The sequence below is a fragment of the Pelodiscus sinensis genome, chromosome 1, assembly GCF_049634645.1.
Source record: "Pelodiscus sinensis isolate JC-2024 chromosome 1, ASM4963464v1, whole genome shotgun sequence".
NCBI classification, from domain to species: domain Eukaryota; kingdom Metazoa; phylum Chordata; order Testudines; family Trionychidae; genus Pelodiscus; species Pelodiscus sinensis.
The window spans coordinates 108,786,518-108,806,432 of record NC_134711.1 but is presented as its reverse complement, the minus strand read 5'-3'; the positions used below and the strand labels follow the sequence as shown (position 1 = coordinate 108,806,432).

The window sequence follows — 19,915 nt, the reverse complement described above, 5'->3', positions numbered from 1 at the left end:
GCCTTATTACAGAACAGGAAATGTGTAATATCCCTAGACTGGATAGCTCATGCATTTGAACTGATCTTGGGCTCAGGTCAGTTCCCATTGAGGTTTAATTGGAAGTGGGTTGGTCCACTGTATTCACATTTTTCCATGGATAGAAAACTATTTCTGTTACTCTGCATTACTATGCCATTGTTTTTGGCTTTTATATGATAAAATAAATGTAGGCCACCTTTTGTATTTCAAGAAATTGCTTTCTGCAATGCCAGCAAATATAATGGCTGTTGAATAAGAAACGAAATTGGATTACAAAACAAAAGTGGACACATCTGTAAAAATAGGAAACTAATCACTATGCATATTTTTTCTTTCTTGTATATTTCTGGACTCTTCTAATACTTTAAATATGAAATATGCATTTGCATGTTTGATGGTTGAAATAGTGGATTCTGTAAAATAATGGGTGCTTTAAAAGTTGCTATGATAAATAAGAAATAGAAGCCATAAAGATCCAAAATTTTAATTTTCTGGGCTGTGGATCTTTTCCATTCATTGACAGTTTTGTGTATTTGAAATCTGTCAGTAAAAAAAAAAAGGATGTATAAATAAATGTTTACATTTTAAAGTTCGCTTCTCTGATTCCTCTGCGCATGCAAATGAATTTTGCTGAGGGGCAGGAAATGTTGTGCTAGTAACTGCATTTGTTTTATCCATATTTTACTAGCTGAATTCTGTTACAATTCCAAGAAAGTTAGAGAGAGTAGCAGATTTTGCTAATAGGCCACTGCTCAAACAACTTTTCATTTTTCTCCATTATCACCACAAGAGGGTGCAGCATGGACTTCATTCCACATTCTAGTAACAAATTCATCCTTGGTTTTAGCTCCAATTCCTGGTGTGGGTTTACACCAGAAAACAGTTTGGCCACCTGGGCTCTGAAATAAACAACAAAACAGAATAAAAGAAAACACACATACACAATCGAGAGAGGGAAAGAAACCTCAGTGAGGGTTTTTTAATGGTAAAAGAAACTGTACATCTTGGACAGTGAAGAGGATTGCAAAAAACTGGGCAACGTGACCTTGAGTGTCCACTTCAAAGGAGAGAAATGGCAACAATGGTGAGGACTGGGGTGTAGTGTTCATCCAGTCCTGTGGGCATGCGTGTATGTATGTCTCTCACACATGCTCCACTGACACTCTCATGGAGTATATTTCTTTCCCAAAGAGTCCAATAGACCCCGGAGACAGGTAGCAACTCCTCAGCCGCAAAGATAAAGTGGGTTTCAGTGGAGGGAAAAAGGATCTTGACAAACCAGCTTAGACAGAGCTTTGGCAGGATTTTCTCTTTGCCCTTGAGGTACAGAAGAGCTAGCTGCTAATTTCTTTTAAACTCTCAGGATACAGCAGTACTTCCCAATTGAAGATCATACCTTCCTCCTCACTTGGAACAGGTGGTCCCCCCATCACTGTGCAGGAGTCCCTGCTCTGGGCTCATTCCAAGAACTCTATATGGTACCTTGTATTTAAATCCATACTCTTCTTCAGCATGAGCCCTGGGTGATTTTCCATCTTGTTTAACAAAGCACTACTAGCATGTCGTTTATAGAGAACAGAAAATGGGTCCAAGTCCTCTTGTTTTGCTTGTCCAAAGGGCTTCAGGGCAGGGAGGAAAGGGTTGGAACATGAAAAACTAAGACACCTCCATGTTTGGTTATGACTCCAGATGTCCAACACCGTACAAACTTCAGTTTTAAACCATAAAATAGCAAAGGAAACCCACCCTTCTTCACCTCTCTGACCATGAATCCACCCTTTTCTTCTGGAGTGAGATGGCTATGAGGGAGTTCCTTCTGAGCAACTCTTTGGCTCCCTTCACTCTGGGGGAGAAGGATCTAAGGGCAAATTCCTCCTTTGCTCCGCAGCTAAATTAAGGGAGTGGCAAACTGGCCAGTCCGATGTGGAAATTTCAAAACCAAAATGTCTCTTAAATAAGCATCTTTAATTATTATCATCTATTTATTTATACAAATATAAAATATATTTATATAGATTTATATAATATAGATTTGTTGCTTTGGTGGCTCTTTCATTTACAGACGTACTGGTCGACGATCTCTGTGCACTTTTTACACTTGACAAAGCAACACCAGTGGAACTTGCAGTGACAGCGCTCCACCTGGATGCTCTTGAATTGGTCATACCCCCGGCCACAGCACATCAGCTCACAGCCATCCATGCCTTCTGAGGTCTTGTTACACAACCGGCCCTGAGTGCCCAGTGAGCCAGTGGTCTCATTGCGCAGGCAATAGTCAGGGCTGGGGTCAATGTAGACCAGGTCCTCCTGCGTAGGTGAGTTGAAACGGTTGTTTACCAGCTCCAGCTTGCCCTTGCGACTGATCCTCATAGCGGCAGCACTATCATATTTCTCCTTCAGCAGGTCACCCACCTTGCGGAAGTCTGCCAGCTGCAACCAGCAGGTCTTAAGGCTGCAGGAACCTGAGACACCATGGCACTTGCAAGCCACATCTGCCAGCTTGTATACAGCCTGCAGGGAGAGCAGATGGAATCAGACAAGAGCTGCATTAACCTTTTATAAGCACTGAGGACTGGCATAACTGCACTGAGTTCCTCTTCCTGTGTACTTGACTGGATCTTGATTATCCCCTAGTCCTCTCTGCCCAGAATAGACAAACGCCTTGGCATTGCCATCGTCAGTAAAAACTGATCCCCCCAACATTACCAATTCTGTCCATGGTCCACATAAACATGGGCCTGCCAACCGCTTTATCTTTGCTAGTTCCTGGCTCTGCTAGTTAGGGCTGAGTCAAGCACAGGAAACAGCCAGGGGAAAAGGGCCCTACTATTGGAAATACTCCCCAGTCTTCTCCCCTCAAAGCCCATAGATGCATTCACTGCAGCAGAACATCCTATACATAAAACAGGTCAATGATGCTATAGTTCTAGAATTAGATCCATATCCTCTTGGAATAAATCCATGTACCCAGACCGCTACCTTCTATCCCCATTCAAGAGCTTTGTTAACTTTAAGTTCAGGAGAAGTCACTCTCTCAGAAAGGAACAGCTGGAACTGTAATAATGATGTGGAAAATTAACAGATTCACACTAAGCATGAACAAGCAAGACATTCACTCTCCAAGGACAGTTCTTGTTTCTTCAGTGTGTCACCATTCTGCATACTGAGAATAATAACAGCATAGTGTTTACAAGTTGAATATAACTTTTACACGAGTTGTTCCTCTAACACTAAAATAAATTCTACGGGCTTAGCTACACAAAGGGGACCACAATGGCATAGAAAAGAAGCCAGTGTCAAACTCAGCCACAGTATAAACACACATAGGCCGTGTCCACACTCAGGGGTTCTTTCGAAAAAAGTACCCTTTTTTCGAAAGAACTTCCCCTGCATCCAGACTCAAGCCGCGTTCTTTCGAAATTATTTCGAAAGAACGCGGCTTTTCTTTCGATGGCGGTAAACCTCGTTTCACGAGGAAGAACGCCTTCCTTCGAAAGTTCCTCTTTCGAAGGAAGGTGTTCTTCAATGTAAAGAGGCCGTCTTCGAAAGAGAGCATCCAGACTCGCTGGGTGCTCTCTTTCGAAAAAGCGGATTTCCTCTATCGAAAGATCCGCCTGCAGTCTAGACGCGATCTTTCAAAAGAGGCTCTTTCGAAAGATGCTTTCGAAAGAGCCTCTTTCGAAAGAAGCCTGCAGTCTAGACACAGCCATAGTGTACAGCAATGGAAGGAGTTTTCTGTCACTATATAATCAACTTTCCAGAGTGGTAATAGCTAGGTCAAGCATTCTTCATTGGGAGAAAGGTTGGCATAGCTAGAGCATGAATTTTCCATATCTCTGAGCAATCTTGATATATCAATCTGCATTTTAAGTGTTGACCAGGCTTCACTTTCCTCTTCTAGTGTCACAGTATGGCTGGCATACATTTTAAACATTTAAAAAGAAACTACTAGTTTTCAGAGCTTCATTTTTAGAGTGCCCAACTTGAGCTGTTTTGATCCTCATTTTCAGACATCAATGTGTGTGCAGCACCTCTGAAAATCCAGCTCAATTGTTGGACACCCAAAATTAATTCTCTCTCTCTATGTAGAAAAAAATCTTCTCCTGTGGAACAACAGAGTGACATCATCATGTCACCCTGCCTCCTCCCTCTCTCCTTCCTCCCCAGTGAAGCAAGAGGCGAAATCCTTCAGCTCGAGTCGACCTCGCTGTTTTTCTTCACAATTTAGAATTGGTATTTTAATCCAAGCCCCTACTCCCCTTCCAGGGGCAGGGCAGAGGAGAGCAGAGGCTGGCCTGGCCTGAGCCCCGCCTGATGGCCGGTGCGGTGAGGAGGCAGGCAGGAGCTGTCATGCCTCAGCCCGTCCCTCCCTAGCAGCCAGGAGGAGAGCCAGGGCTGCCTACCTCCAGAGAGGAGGGGGCTGGCAAGCATAGTGAGCAGGGGGTGCAGCCCCCAATTAATTTTTTTTTAATTTAGTCCTGTATGCATTAATCTCTTAAAAGCATGTGTGTTGATGTCAGGGGTGCCAACAGCCTCTGTGGGCCCCTAGGCAAGGTAGTGGGGGCTGTTTCCAAGCTCCCAGAAGGGGTGGGCTCTCAGGCAGAAGGGAGGATGGGACAGCTAGCCCTCCTTAGCACCAGGAGTGAGCAGCAGCCCGGCCACTTGCAACCCTCAGAGCCACCTGCAGTGTACAGCAGGGCGATTAAAAGAGCCTGGGGCTTTGGCTGCCACAATAGCAGCAGAAGGGCTGCGACCCCTGGGCCCTTTTGAATCATCCAGCCCCAGGGCAATTGCCCCGTTTGCCCCTCCCCCTCATCAGAGGGGTTGGTAGATGTAGCTGATGTGAGAGAGAAGAGTCACGATTCTTCTTACCATAATGAGAGACAGGCATTAAAAAAAAACCCACAGGAACAGAAAAGCTCAAAACCAGTGGAAAAAAATGAAAAAGATTGGGTTTGCTCATTACATTGAATTTAAACTCATTAACTCAGAGCTACAAGAGTGTTATAGAACCACATCTGCCTCCTCGGTGGTAAATCCATTATGAACAGAACTGTGTAAGTGGAACCAATCTCTCAACTAGTTCAGGGATCCCACAGTACTGCTGCTAATATTAGTTACTGATTGCCCTTTATCATATAACATAACATCTATGATCTAAAGCAGTGGTCCCCAACCTTTTGGGGCTGCCGGGCGCCCAGGCGCGGGGCCACTCATGCGCCGGGTGCCCGGAGACGGGGCTGCGCACATGCCCGGGGGCGGAGCCACCCATACACTGCCTGCCCGGTGCTGGCGCCACCCATGCGCCGCACTCCTGGGGCCGGCACCGCTTCTGTGCCAAGTGCTGAAAGGCGGGGCTGCCCATACGCCGCGCACCCCGGGCTGGAACAGCCTATGAGCTGCATGGCCAGGGCTGGCGACGCTCCTGTGCCGTGCGCCCATGTGCCAGCAGCGCCCATGCACCCTGCGCCTGGGGTGGGGACAACTATACGCAGCATGCCCAGGGCTGGCACAACCCATGCATCGTGTGCCCGGTGGCGGGGCCGCCCCTGTGCCGCGCGCCCAGGGCTGGTGCCGTCCCTGTGCCATGTGCCCGGTGTCAGGGCTGGCCCCAATCACTTGGCAAGTGCACAGAAATGGCCTGGCGGGCGCCATGGCACCTGTAGGCACCACGTTGGGGACCACTGTTCTAAAACTTCCGGACTTTGCCTTAGAGAATTGGACTATAACTGTGCAACACCAACCACATTGCTCCTAAGGACTACTACTGTACTGTACAAGACTGAACTACACTTGAATTTTCAAAGCACCAGATACTTCCTACATCGTAACTGATGTGCCTGTCTCCTTGTTATACATTTGTGTTAACACATTTTGGTTATTGTTGGGTCAAATTTCAAACTACTCTTGCTTCTGTTGCCCTTGCATATGTTTTTATAAATAGTTTGTTTCTTCCTAATCCTTGGCTTTGTTCCTTTAGAAAAACATTGCAACTTGATCCCTCTCAGTTAACTGTCATGGGATTTTCAGCGTTTACTCTGACTTGAGTTTAAATGGCCAATTCTCAAAACATCTGGGTAATGATTATGCTGTGGAATGTGCATGCTACCAGTACATCACAAGCCCCTAAGGAGAAGTAAGCCTGGTCCCACTTTGCTTAGATACACAAACCTCCATCCATTAACTGTGGGAATCACTGCATTAGTCCCAAAATGACTCTCCTTTTCTCTGTCCCTTAACTACTGGGATGAGGTGAAGGTGGGAGAAGTTCTTTACTGGCTGAGGTAGGATCAAGGTGAAGAGTAACAGACCCCACATGAAGCTGTAAAGACTGGGTCTGATTGATGGCCCTGAAAGCACATTTAATGGATATGTTTAAAGCCCCCATTCCACAAGCCCAAGTATCTTTCTAATTCCTCTCTCACAAGAAGAGGGATGGGAAAAGAATTAATGGAGAATTCCTGTGTGGTTAATTAGATGGCCCCCTCCCAGCCTCACCTGGCACCGGATGGAGTGACTGATGATTGAAGCCTGCTGTATGTTGACTGGGTAAACAGTGAGGAAGGACAGACTGCCAAAGACTGAGGACAGGGAGACAGATAAGAAATTGGGGGAATAAGACAGGGAAATGGAGACCAAGTGGAGAAAAAGACAGATGGAAGGAAAGGACATGTTGAGATAACAGTCAAAACAAACAAACAAGGGCAATAAAGCCAGGAGCCAGTACCTCAGAAACTCCAGAGTGGAGTGGAAAGTTGATGGGGTCAAGACTCTGTCTGAAACAGAAAAGAACATTCTTCTCTTCACATCCCAACCCCCCCACCCCTCCACCCACAGCTCTTCCTGTTAACCTGTGTAGGGGAAAATTCCTACTTCACCCACTGCTCATATAAACCAGGCTTCAGGGAGAACCCTATCGCACACAAAAACTCTGCCTCTGAGTCAAGACAGGCAAAACTCTGCTTAGAAACCAGGGGAAGGGGGTGGAGTTTCTTCCCTCAGTTCAGACTGTCCACAAACCAAAAGAGACACTCTTGCAGTTTTACATAAAAATCAGAATAGGATTAGAACTTGAAGGACACTTGCCAATGATCATTGATCGCTCACAGAATGGATACTGCAAATGGTCAAGTGAGCCATGCTGTGGTTTTTTATATGGTCCCCACTGCTCTGACTCTCATGTTCTTCCCCTTATTTTCTGTCTGTACTTCCAAATATATGCTGTGCCATGATCCCATATCACTTCAGATTCCCAAGCACAAAATCCTTAACGTGAAAACTTAGCACAACATAGAGGTCTACTGCAGGGTGAACAAGTCAGGTATAATGAAGTGGATTGGGCCACTACTCCATAGGGTGCCAGGTGTCCAGTTTGAACCGGACAGTCCAGTATTTGAGCTCTCTGTCTGGGAAACAAATTGAGAAAATACCGAACATATAAATATTTTCTAATTAAGTAAGTTTTTTGTTATCATGAGTATCAGTACGTAGTTGCGTACTGTGTGAGTGTGTCTACCAGCCAGGCAGTATGCAGCTATATAGTAGAGAGGAGGGGGGCAGGGCTGGGGCCAGGCCGAGATAGAATCCCCGGGGCCGTACTTGTCCGTGGGCCCCGCCGGAACTGTGCGCGGGATGGGAACACCCCGGGATCTGCGTGCGCCTGGGTCAACCCTGCTCCCCACTGGCCAGCCCCACTCCACACTGGCTGGTTCCCCCCTGGCCAGCCCCGCTCCTCCAACCCTCTCCCGCCCACCTCTGCTCCCCGCTGGCCGGTTCTCCCCCCTATCTTCCCTGGTCAGCCCCGCTCCCCCCAACACCCTCCCGGCCAGCCCTGCTCCCATCCCGGCCAGTCTCCCCCACCCCATTCTGAGATCATGTATGCCTGGTATTTTTTTGAAAGCCATCTGGTAACCCTACTACTCCATGGACTGGTCTCCATGGATTGCCACTCTGGGCAGTCTGCCAGGCTCAAGCACAGGAATCTATTCTTGCTCTGGGGAGTGAGTGAGTGAGTGAGTGAGTGAGTGAGTGAGTGCGTGTAGGGCAGGGGAACCTAAGGCCTGGGGGCCGGATGCAGCCCCTGGCTTGCCAAAATAACACTGTTCATACCAGCACTTGTGCCAATGAAACTTATGTCAGTCAGGAGAATGTTTTTAACACCCTTGACCAACAAATGTTTACCAACAAAAAGTGAAAGCTAATATACACATAGCTTTAGAGTGAGATATTAAGATCATGTTCTTTTCTGTATTTTAAGATAAGAAGGGATGATCTAACATGATCTCCTGCATAACAGTCCATACAATTTCACCTAGGGATTTCCATATTAGGCCCAACATTTTGTGGTTGACCTTCAGCATATCTTTTAGAAAGACACCCAGTCTCGATTTAAAGACTACTACTGATAAAGAATGCAATATGTCCCTGGGTAAAGCCTTTGTTCAGACTAGCCACTAACTGCAAACTATGAAATCTCCTAACCCCTACAGCACTATCTACAAATTCAGCCATAACCACAACCATGTACAAAACAGCAGCCCAAACACAGATGAAACATGATTGTGCCTTGTACTGACTGTTTTAATTGTAGACCCTGGACCATGATACAACTGTGCTCTATATAAAGCTGTAGTTCTGTTTGAGGTTGTGACCCAGTTAGATTCCTGTTCACATGACAACTGCATTTTAACCGTGCCATGGGACAAATGTCTACTAATTTGATCCCCCTGCTATTATTGCAGTCTAGAAGAATCCCTAATCTACTCGCTGCCATTTGCTATATTTGATCCCAGAACTAGTGAGAATATTTGAACATTCATGTGGTTGTTTAATGAAAAAAAACTGCAGCAACTTCTCCAAAACAAGGACGGTTATAACCCAAGCTCCTCAGCTCTTCCAAGAATAAAAGACCATTAAGTGTTACAGCTGTCAGCCTGCCATATTTCACCAATGGTAAATTTACCTCAAAATTGTTTTTCCAAAAGGAGTGGTCAGGAATGCAAAAGCCCATAGCAGTAGACTTATTTCTGTGCTTATGACAGATGATGATTCCACAATCAAGAAAAAACAACAACTTTGAATAAAAGACCATCCTGCTTCAGTAGCAAAGTGAAAGCAGCAATTAGCATATAACACATGGAAAAGGGGAGAAATAGATGGCAATCAATAAAAATAAGAAGTTATGAAGTGCAGAGAATTGATAACGGAAGCTAAAGAGATCAGGAAAAAAATCCATATCTGGCACAGCTAAGGACAATAATGAGGATTTAAAAATATATTAGGAACAAAAGAGTCCTAGTAAAGATATAGGCCTGTTACTAACTGGAGAGAATAAAATTGTCAATAATGATAGAGAAAAGACAGTACCGTTTAAAAATATTTCTGATATGCATTTTGAATCAAGTAGGATGATCTACTCATATCACAGGATACATAAGTACCTTCTAATCCATTAGTAACTGAGGGGGATAGTGGACAACATCTACTAAACATTTTTAAATCAACAAGCCTGAATAACTTGCACCCAAAAGTCTTAAAGCTTGCTGAGGAGATCTCTGGCCCACTGATGTTCATTTTCAACAAAATTTGGAATACTGGGGAAATTCTAGAAAACTGAGAGAAAGTTAATATTATGCCAATATTCAAAAAAGGCAAGTGGACTGACCAGGGTAACTATAAGTCAGATTAGCTGGACAGCAATCCTAGGCAAAATAATAGGAAAACTGATCTTCACTGTAGGATTCACAAAGGAATGGTGAAACCAGGAACATGCACCATACCAAGCCAGTTACTGGTTTATCCTCTGGCTCATAGCTGACTAATACTGTTCCTCATCACCAATCATGAGTGACTTGACACCCAAACACACAATGAGTTTTTGATCTGCCTCTGCTCCAACGAAAACAAAAGGACAGCTTACCCTGCGACCAGCCTCATTGTTCTGCAAGTTCATGAGCGTGCGAGCTTGGTCCTCTGACCCTTTTGCATAGTTCTTCTCCCTCTCCCTGGCATCCACAAACTCCTTGGCGAAACGGTAGCCATACTCCACATTATCCCCGCAGCCACCCCACAGCCAGTCGCGGGGCAAGTCCTTGGGGCGGGCTGTCCGGCTGCAGCCACAGGTGGAAAGCTCCCCTTCGCGGCAGGCACGACTGATGGCGTTCACCACGCCTGCGGCACTAACAGCATAGGTGAATGCAGCCTCTCGACTACCTGGGGGAGCAGGAGGAGAAGAAGATTAACAAAAGACAAACCTCTTTTGATAAATACAGAACCCTTCATGGGGAGACCTATTAGACTGTACAGCAATAGAAAGTGGTGTGAGCCCAGTGGCACAGGACATTTAAAATTAGGTTGAGAACAGGATGGAAAGATATATTGTAAGGAACAATTCTGCACTGGCAGATAAGAGATGGGCAGGATGGGTAATTCAGGAGCTGTTCATAACAGAGGTTTGCATTCCTCATTTTGTTTGCATTTAAGGAGCCCATCCACAAGACTCTGACTATCCTATCCCAGCAGTTTCAGGTAGTCAGTACCAGTAGCAAATCTGGGTCTCTGATACGCCTGGGATCTTTTTTATGGCCCGAGGTTGTTTCCTGATAAGGATATACACGGTGAAAAATAAAACATTTAATGCTCTCATTTTGGAAGGAGGTGTATGTATAGAGGAGCTATCAGTAAAAGGCTATTATTAATAAATGTATTATTTATTATAGAGTAAGGCCTCTATCCACAGAAGTGACAGCTTCCCCCGGCATGGATCCATTAATGTGTTTTGATCATGACCTGGAGAGAATGCCAAAGAAGTGGGAGGATAGTACACTTTCCAGACAAATTGGCTACGTCTACACTGGCGCATTCTCATGCAAAAACTCTTTTGCGGAAGAGTTCTTCTGCAAAAACTCTTCCAGAAGAGAGCGTCTACACTGGCATGTGCTTTTGCACAAAAGATGTGCTTTTGTGCAAGAGCATCCATGCCAGTGTAGACGCTCTCTTGCGCAAGAAAGCTCTGATGGCCATTTTAACCACAGGGCTATCTTGTGCAAGAAATTCATGTTGCCTGTCTACACTGGCCTCTTCTGAAAGAGCTCTTGCACAAGAGGGCTTATTCCTGAGCGGGAGCATCAGAGTTCTGGCACAAGAAGCCCTGATTTTATACATTAGAACGTCAGTTTATTTGCACAAGAACACGCGGCCAGTGTAGACAGGCAGCAAGTTTTTGCGCAAGAGCGGCTGCTTTTGCGTGAGATCGCACCAATGTAGACACAGCCATTTAGTTTTTGGCCTGTATGGCGAGATTGCAAATAAGTGGGGACGAAGTGCAAGTAGGCTTTGTCTACACAAGAAAGTTACTCTGGTTTAATTAAAGGTGATTTTAAACTAATTTAGTTAGACTGTTGTAAACCTCTGAATAGACACTTTTTTTTTCAGTTAAAACCTACTTTATTTTCTTTCAGCTAAAGTCGATTAGGAATTGGCTTAAGCTAAACCAAATTAAGACACTTTTAAACCGAAGAAAGAATGTCTGTACAAGAAACCATGCCTTTACAACACTAACCATACTTGAATAACTATATAATTATCATTGTTAAAAATGTTCTTATATAGAAAAGACCTATGTTAGCTGATCAACAGTTTTCTTGTTCACATAAGCTCTTAGGGTATGTCTACACTAGCTCGTTAATTCGAGCTAGGTAGGCAAATCAGTGAACCGGGGTTGCAAATGAAGCCTGGGATTTAAATATCCCGGGCTTTATTTGCATGTCCCCGTCGGGCCGCCATTTTTAAATCCCCCTTAGTCCGAACGAACTGCCCGTGGCTACATGCGGCAGTTTAATGTTAATCTGAAATAAATCCTTAGTTTGGATTAACCGTTACTCCTCATTCCATGGTACTACAGAGTTCTCCTGCCAGCAAAATAAAACCATGCCCAAGGAGTGACAGTAGCTTTGTGAACAAGAGAGCATCTCCTGCCCAACAACACAGTGCTTTTTGTTGTTAAAACTTTTGTCGGTCAGGAGTCTGGTTTTTTCAAACTCCTGACCGACAAAAGTTTTAACAATGAAAATGCAGTGTAGACGTAGCCTTATCTAAGTCCCCCCCGCCCCCAAACCAAGTATAAATACCACTATGTGGATGGAATAATTTTTTCCTTGACCTAACTACTCTCTCTCAAGAAGGTGGAATTACTACAGGGATAGAAACCTCCTCTATCTCTGTACCAAGAGTCTGCACTACAGCTGTACAGCCTTAGTAGTGTTACTGTTCCACTGTTGTTCTTATGGTGAGATACATTCTAAAGCTATATCTACATAGCTTATTTCAAAATTTGGTCCTGTCTACACAGGGTCAAATTTCAAAATAAAGCACTACTCCAAAACGTCCCTTAACCCTTGTGGAACGAGATTTACAGGGACATTGGAATAGTGAGCCTGTTATAGTTTGAAATAACGGGTGTGCTCAAAAGATGCGGAATAGCTATTTCAGGATACTTCCGGTATCCCGAAATAGCTCCGCAGTGTAGACATAACCTTAGAGTGTCACCAAAAATCGACTATTTTAAAAGTACTTTGTAAATCATGCATAAGGCCTATAATCCCCCTCAGCAGGACTGAGTCCCTGCTTTGGGTGTCCTTATTTTCCAATTTGCACATCCAGAGAAACCCTCATTATTAGCAACTTATCGCCAGTTTAGTGGTTAATGACCCAAGACAAAGGCAGAACTGCGAGGGGCACCACCCTTGCAGAAAGTGGTTTGCTGGGAAACTTTTCTAGTGAAATGCAAACAAGGACAAGATTTACCACATAAAGAGAACTCCTGCCCCACACCCAGAGGTATATAATCATCTGTGACATTTTCTGCTGGACTATGGGGAGAGTAGGAATGATTCACAGAATAACTTTCTCATAGACAAAGTAAGATGTGTTATTATGTCTGGCTTTTGTTTGTCTACTTAATTCAACACAGCATGTCAACTGTTGATATTGCACTGATTTCCTTGTTTCAGAAAGAGGGGTGGAAAAGCTACTAAATAAGCTGTGAAACAGGTCCAGCCTCCAGGGCCGTGTCCAGACTCAGGGTTTTTTTTCGGGAAAAGTAGCCTTTTCCCGAAAAAACTTCCCCTGCGTCCAGACTCAAGCCGCGTTCTTTCGAAATTATTTCGAAAGAACGCGGCTTTTCTTTCGATGGCGGTAAACCTCGTTTCACGAGGAAGAATGCCTTCTTTCGAAAGTTCCTCTTTCGAAAGAAGGCGTTCTTCAATGTAAATAGGGCTTCTTCAAAAGAGAGCATCCAGACTCGCTGGGTGCTCTCTTTCGAAAAAGCGGATTGCTCTTTCGAAAGATCCGCTTGCAGTCTAGACGCGATCTTTCGAAAGAGGCTCTTTCGAAAGAAGCCTGCAGTCTAGACATAGCCCAGTAGACAGATATTTGTATGAATGTACCACATCATTTATGCCACAATGCATGTGTGATGTGTGCAGCATCCGCACTACAATATATCTGACAGATTTCCCTGATCTTTTGAGTGGCACCATTCTCCCATTTAGTTGTATATAAACCAGATGAGAACTTGGGCTGCTTATAATAATGAAACTGGGTCTTGGAGCTGCAGCCCAAGTTCTGCTTTGAATTAAGCCTTATCCATACTAGTCAGCAGCCTTTGACTCTGCCCATTAGGGTAATCTGCTGGTGAGCAGGAAGACATTTTGCTGGCATTGATCATCCACAGGCATAACCTTCTCCTCCCCTCCAGCTCTAAGTGGCTGTAGTGTGCCATTCCCCCGTGGAATGTCAAAGGTGAGAGAATATATTTTATTGAAACAACTTCTTCAGGGCTCACTAAAAACCTGCGACCAGAATGGCTACAACAACACTGCAACAGACAGGTATAGTATGCCATGTACGTGGAGCTTGTCAGTCACAGAATATTAGAGAGAAAAGATGGGTGAGTAGTACTAACTTCTGCTGGTAAAAGAGACAAGCTTTCAAGCTTACACAGAATTGAAGAAGAGATCTGTGTAAGCTCTAACACTTGTTGGTCCAATAAAAAAATTTACCTCATCCATCACATCTCTCTAATACATAGTTTATTTATTCCTATACAGAATGGGAATAAGCTACACTGATACCAGGAATTTTTATATTGGTTATAAATGTATCCATTGAAGGGGTTTTACCAGGTATAGCTATATTAGTAAAAAAATAAAAAATAAAAAATCAAACTTCTAACCAACATAAATATACTGGTACAAGGTCTGTAAACCAGGCTTTTTACAGCATGTTTGGATAAGACATCTGACAGAAGCAGTGGCCTGCTGGGCATACCTGCCTGTTGTATATTTAAAATCCATATACTGAATATATAAAGTAGACATAAACCCACATTGCAAAATTTAAATCTGGATTTCAAACCCATTGACGTTTGGAGGTGCATGGTACACCCCAGATCAGTCATGAAGTTGAAATCAGGTTTAGCTCAGGGTCATCTCTAGTACAAAGTAAATATGTAGATCTGTCTATTTAGGTTTTGGTGGCACAGAAGTATCCGAACAGGGCCAGGTTAAGAAAAAGCCAAGCCTAAGGGGGACCTTGCAAAAAGATTTCCAGTCCGCCAAAAGTGCAGATCTTTTTGCAAGGCCCCTTTAGCCCAGGGTCCTGGGCTGCAGCCACTAATTTCCCTGAGCATTATCCAGCCATGGTGGCAGTGGGGTCAGAGAGGGAAGAGGCGAAGCAGTGGTGCCACACACATCCCCTGCTGGGCTGGAGCCACCATTTTCCCCGCAGGTTCTGCCCCCACAGCTCCCATTGGCTGGGAATCCTGGCCAATGTCAGCTGCAGAGGGCAATGTTTGCAGGGCAGCACAGGCCACACTGAGTTCCTGCATTCCCCTCACACTAAACGGGAGGTGTCCCAGGTAAGAGCCCTGCACCCTAACTTCCTGCCCCAGCCTTAAGCCCTCTCCTGCATGCCACACCTCTTCCTTCTCAGACCTCACACCTCTTTCCCAGCCCTGAGGCCCCTCCTGCACATTAAGTTCCTAACTCCCTCTTAGACCCCATGCCTCAGCCCTGAGCCCCAGTCCTGAGCCTGGCCCAGCACCGGTCCTGCCTAGACCCTGCGCCTCCACCCAAACCTCCCGTTCCGAGCCCCCTTCTGCACTAAAAAACAATGTTCCCTGTAAGCTGGGCACTTGTACAGCCGCTCAGGAGAGATTTAAATGCCACCCAACTGATTAGTAGACTGCCCACAGCTAGATTTTTGTTTCTACTGGTGGTACACATACACATACCTCGGTGCACATACTAAAGTTATTCTACACATGGATGGAAAAGATTAGAGCAGGGGTGTCCAAACTTTTTTCAAAGAGGGCCAGATTTGATGAAGTGAACATGCGTGAGGGCCGACCATTTTGCCTGACATTCTTTGAACCATTAAAATTAAATGCAAATTAACTATTTTATGCAAAGTTTATTGCAAACTGCATACTTTTCATTTCGTCACATGGATGACAAATCTAAACAGGTGTTAAATCACTCTGCCTTTCATATCTGAAGGCCAGATGAAAAAAAAATCCAAGAAGCTGAAATATATGTCAGGAACATTGTAAAGTACATTACATATTATTGGTAATAAAGGTTGTCTGTCAACTTTTAAGTTCAAAAAATATGAACAGGAACATAACACCAAGTATACATGTTGTGTCCAAATATATTTATAACTGATTTAGACCAACTGACATTAACTGAGATTTTACAATGTATTCATCTCAATACATATGGATTCGTTGGGGGCCATAAAAGATAGATATTGCCAAATTACCTGTGGGGCCGTATTAAACCGGAACACGGGCCGCAATTGGCCCGCGGGCCGGACTTTGGACATGCCTGGATTAGAGGGAACATTTCTCCATCCTCCTTGGCCCCTGCCTAGAGCCTGTTCCTGCACTCCAAACACCTCATCCCCAGCCCTATCCCAGAGCCTGCACCCACACTCGGAGCCCTCGCTTTCCTCTTGCACCCACCGTCCTGCTTCAACCTGCAGCCCACGTCTGCACTCTGAACTCCTCATTGTGGCCTCACAAAATTCTAATAACCGTGGGCCCCCAGAAGAATTAATCTCGCCCTATATCTGAACTCACATGGGGATGCTGCTATCACCCCATTCATCTGCCCTTCATCCCAATAGCAATCCCTCATTTCAGACCTAGATTTACATCTATTGCACACAACCATGGGATCATGTCACATGTTTAATAAGTTATTTTCATTGAAAGTGAGCAAACATGAACAGAGGTTACAGAAAATGTTATCTGGACTAATGCAATAAACCCTTCCTGTTTTAATATCCCCCATTCTCAGTCTTCATGCCAAGGCCATTTGAGAGCGGTGACTGTCCATGCAGAATATACTCTATGCTCTGTTCCCAGGTTCTCCCTGCTTTGGGGTGGGGTGGGGGATGGTGGGGAGTGTTAGGGTCAGTCTTCTGTGTATGTGACATAAGTAAATGAGGTGCTCCAGTACCTTCTCCATGGAACTCTGCTGCCCTCCAGTGTCCACTGAACACTCCAAGTAGTGGGAATAAACCTGGGGCACATTGGGATTGCAGGGGTCAATTGTGAAAATGCTGATTTGGGCTACAGACTCTCCTTTCTGGATTCAAAGGTGAGCCAATCCCAAAGCAACTCTTTTCAAGGGAATTGCCTGGAAAGGAAGGAGAGATAGACCTGAACTTGGGGAAGAGAGTGAGGCAAAAAAAAAAGAAAATGAGGGCTGGGTTAAAAAGTGTATTTCTAAATTTTTATGATGAAAAAGAGTAGCCATTTATTTATTTGCAGACAATGTTTGTTTTTCTTTCATTTTCCAATTTTGTCAATTATTGTAATAAATATTAAATATTAACATTATTTTATTTTTCTCTCTTCTCTCCCTTTCACCACTTTTTTCCCCTCTCTTTTTCCTTTTCACCATTGAAAAAAAGGTGGAGCAAAAAGGAAGGAAAACCAACTCAAAACGGAGACATTTTTCATGGGAAAACATATCATTTTTCAACCAACTCTAGAAATGCCAGGGCTAAACTGAATAACTTGGGACAGCCCAGTCAGGGGAGAATGAATATGAGAGAAACAGAATATGGTTTCCTCTCAAAAATACTCCCAGTAGTAAATGCTTTACATTACATTATAGGTTTCTTTATCCTCCCTTTAAGAAATTCAGCCTTAGGAATTTATGAAATCTTTACTATATAGTACAGGGATCAATTTTTGAAGGGTAATTTCTGTACCTCAGCGATCAAAAATTACTCCTTGCCAGACCAGAGACTAGACTACGCCAAAACCTATAACAATGCTCAGGAAAAACAAATAAAACTCAATCAGCTAAAGTGCAGCACATCCCTGAACAAAATCTGTATGCTGGCAGACTGCCATACCACTGTAAAATATACAAAACTAAGGCAGATTTACTAAACACAAACTACATCTTACAACTACGTATGTCTGCAAAATGTAGTTTTTTGGGGAGAGGGTGGATATTCCACCCCCATGAATGACATAAATTATATTAGCATAAGTGGTAGTGTGCACAGTACTATATCAGCAGAAGAGCCTCTCTTGCCGACACTGCTACCGCCACTCATTGGAGATGGATTAATTATGACCTGGGGAGAGTGGCTACACAAGAGAGTTTACAGTGTCACAGCTGCATCAGTACAGCTGCGCTGATGTAAACTCTCTAGAATAGACATAGCCCAAGTAACCATAAACGAAGGACTACCACTCTAAGGGTGTGTCTAGACTACAAAGTTTTTTCGAAAAAACTTCTCCTGCATCTAGACTGCTGCCGTGTTCTTTCGAAAGTAAATTGAAAGAACGCAGCACTTTTTTGACCGTGGAAAACCTTGTTTTATGAGGAAGAATGCCTTTTTTCAAAAGTGCTCTTTTTCGAAAGAGGCTTTTTCCAAAGTATCTCTTGAAAAAGCCTCTTTCGAAAAAGGTTTGCAGTCTAGACGTAGCTGAAGGCTGTGTCTAGACTACATCCCTTTTCTTGAAAAAGGGATGTAAATTAGACACTTCAAAATTGCAAATGAAGCCAGAATTGAAATTTTCCGTGCTTCATTTGCATAATGGCGGCTGCAGTTTTTTTTTCGAAAAGGGGCTTTTCGAAAGTAAAACAGCTGTTTAGACGGGGATCTTTCAAAAATAAAACCCTTTTTCGAAAGATCCTGTACTCCTCAAAAATGAGGTTTACAGGATCTTTCGAAAAAGGGTTTATTTTCAAGAAGTCCCCATCTAAACAGCTGTTTTTCTTTCGACAAGCCCCTTTTTGAAAAAAACTGCAGCAGCCATTATGCAAATGAAGCGCGGGAAATCTAAATCCCAGCTTCATTTTGCAATTTTGAAGTGTCTAATTTACATCCCTTTTTCAAAAAAAGGAATGTAGTCTAGACACAGCCTAAGCTGTGGCCATCTTACACGGATGAGAGAAAAAGCTGGCTTCACACAATGGATGCACTGCCTGGATTTTGATGCTTATGGGAAGCCCCCAGCATAATCTATTCTAGACCAGTGCCTGGGGCTTCTCTAATTTATGCCCATATTGTTGGCTGATATGGCCAGAGTTCTCCCAACAGTTCTGGTCTACCATCTTTCCCCAACTACTTATCTTTTCTCTTCTCTCCAGACTCTGACATGCTCTGTATCACTGACAATATTCCCCAGTGAGGAAATTCATCTGGTTTCCAGCCCCTTTATGCACCTGGAACACCATAAAGGAACCATGCTGCAATACAGAATTGAGGCCTACAAGTTAAAAGTGGGAGATAAAAGCACAGTACATACTCAGAGAAGAATGACCGTACAGCCAACATGTTACAGAATAGATTGAAATGCTTTGCTTTCTACTCCAATACCCAAAACATATTTCCTCAAATTATCTGAAATTATAGTAGGTACTTCATTAAAAAAAAATCATAAGAAATGTGCCTAAGCCTAGGATAGAGAAAAAAAAGACAGCAGCCATAACATCATCCTAAGTACCAGCTTGTCACTGACAAAAGGTAATTCATGACACTATCAGTGATGTGCAATAGAGACCTTAGATTTATAGATTTGTATATTTATAGATTTGTATATTTGGGGAATACCTATATAACTTTTCTTGCCATTGTAGTGTTTTCAGTTTATATGTGACTGTGCACTCTCACGAGAAAATACATCTGGTTGTACCAGGAACAAGAAGCAGAGACTGCCAGGTTCATCTATCTGTATTAGGTGTTAAGTTTTTAAATGGTGGACACACCACAAACTATATCCCCACCAGTCACAATTACAGACACACCACTAGACACATATGCACACCACCATGCATAAACATAACCTCTTTACCATAAATACCCACCATCACCCATACCATAACTACTGGAAACATCAGCACCAATACTGCCATCAAGACACACAGCACAATCACAGCTATCAGAGACACTTATCACAGCACCCATACAGACCACCACTGTTTTACCACCAAAATCAAAGTATGAGCTGAATTACTAGGATCACTTTAATGAAAAGGGTGAGGAAAGGGCCCTTCTCGGTTTCTACCCCTTCTCCATTATCTATTTTGGCTCATTCCTGTACCCTCTTTTCCTCCACCTCTGGCCCGTGCTTCCCTTCTGTTCACATTGATTCCCCACCCCCAGGTTTGGACTTGTTTCCTAACTCAAGGAAAAGACTGTGGTCAGTGAAGTGGTACTGAAGGGGAAGGGAGTCCATCTCTATATGGGACACTTCCTGAGCCTTTGTCCCTGTGGAGTAGTTGTAATTTCTTTTGGGAGCCAAAATTTACCCCATGCTTTGGATCCCGTTGATCAATGTCACCAGGGACCCATCCAAACCAAG

At 43.9% G+C, this 19,915-nt stretch overlaps 1 protein-coding gene across 5 annotated transcripts in view; it reads right to left on the bottom strand.

The window, feature by feature from the left end:
- Positions 1-971: 971 nt before the first annotated feature.
- WNT5B (Wnt family member 5B) overlaps positions 972-19,915 on the bottom strand; it is a 107,739-nt gene continuing 88,795 nt past the window's right edge. For all 5 annotated transcript variants that reach the window (XM_075941195.1, XM_075941194.1, XM_075941178.1 and 2 more), the window contains 2 exons: positions 9,941-10,233; positions 972-2,532 (listed from right to left, as the gene is read on the bottom strand). In XM_075941195.1, the coding sequence (XP_075797310.1) occupies positions 2,074-2,532; positions 9,941-10,233 (752 nt within the window). In that variant the 3' untranslated portion in view covers positions 972-2,073. The remainder of the gene's footprint in view (positions 2,533-9,940; positions 10,234-19,915) is intronic.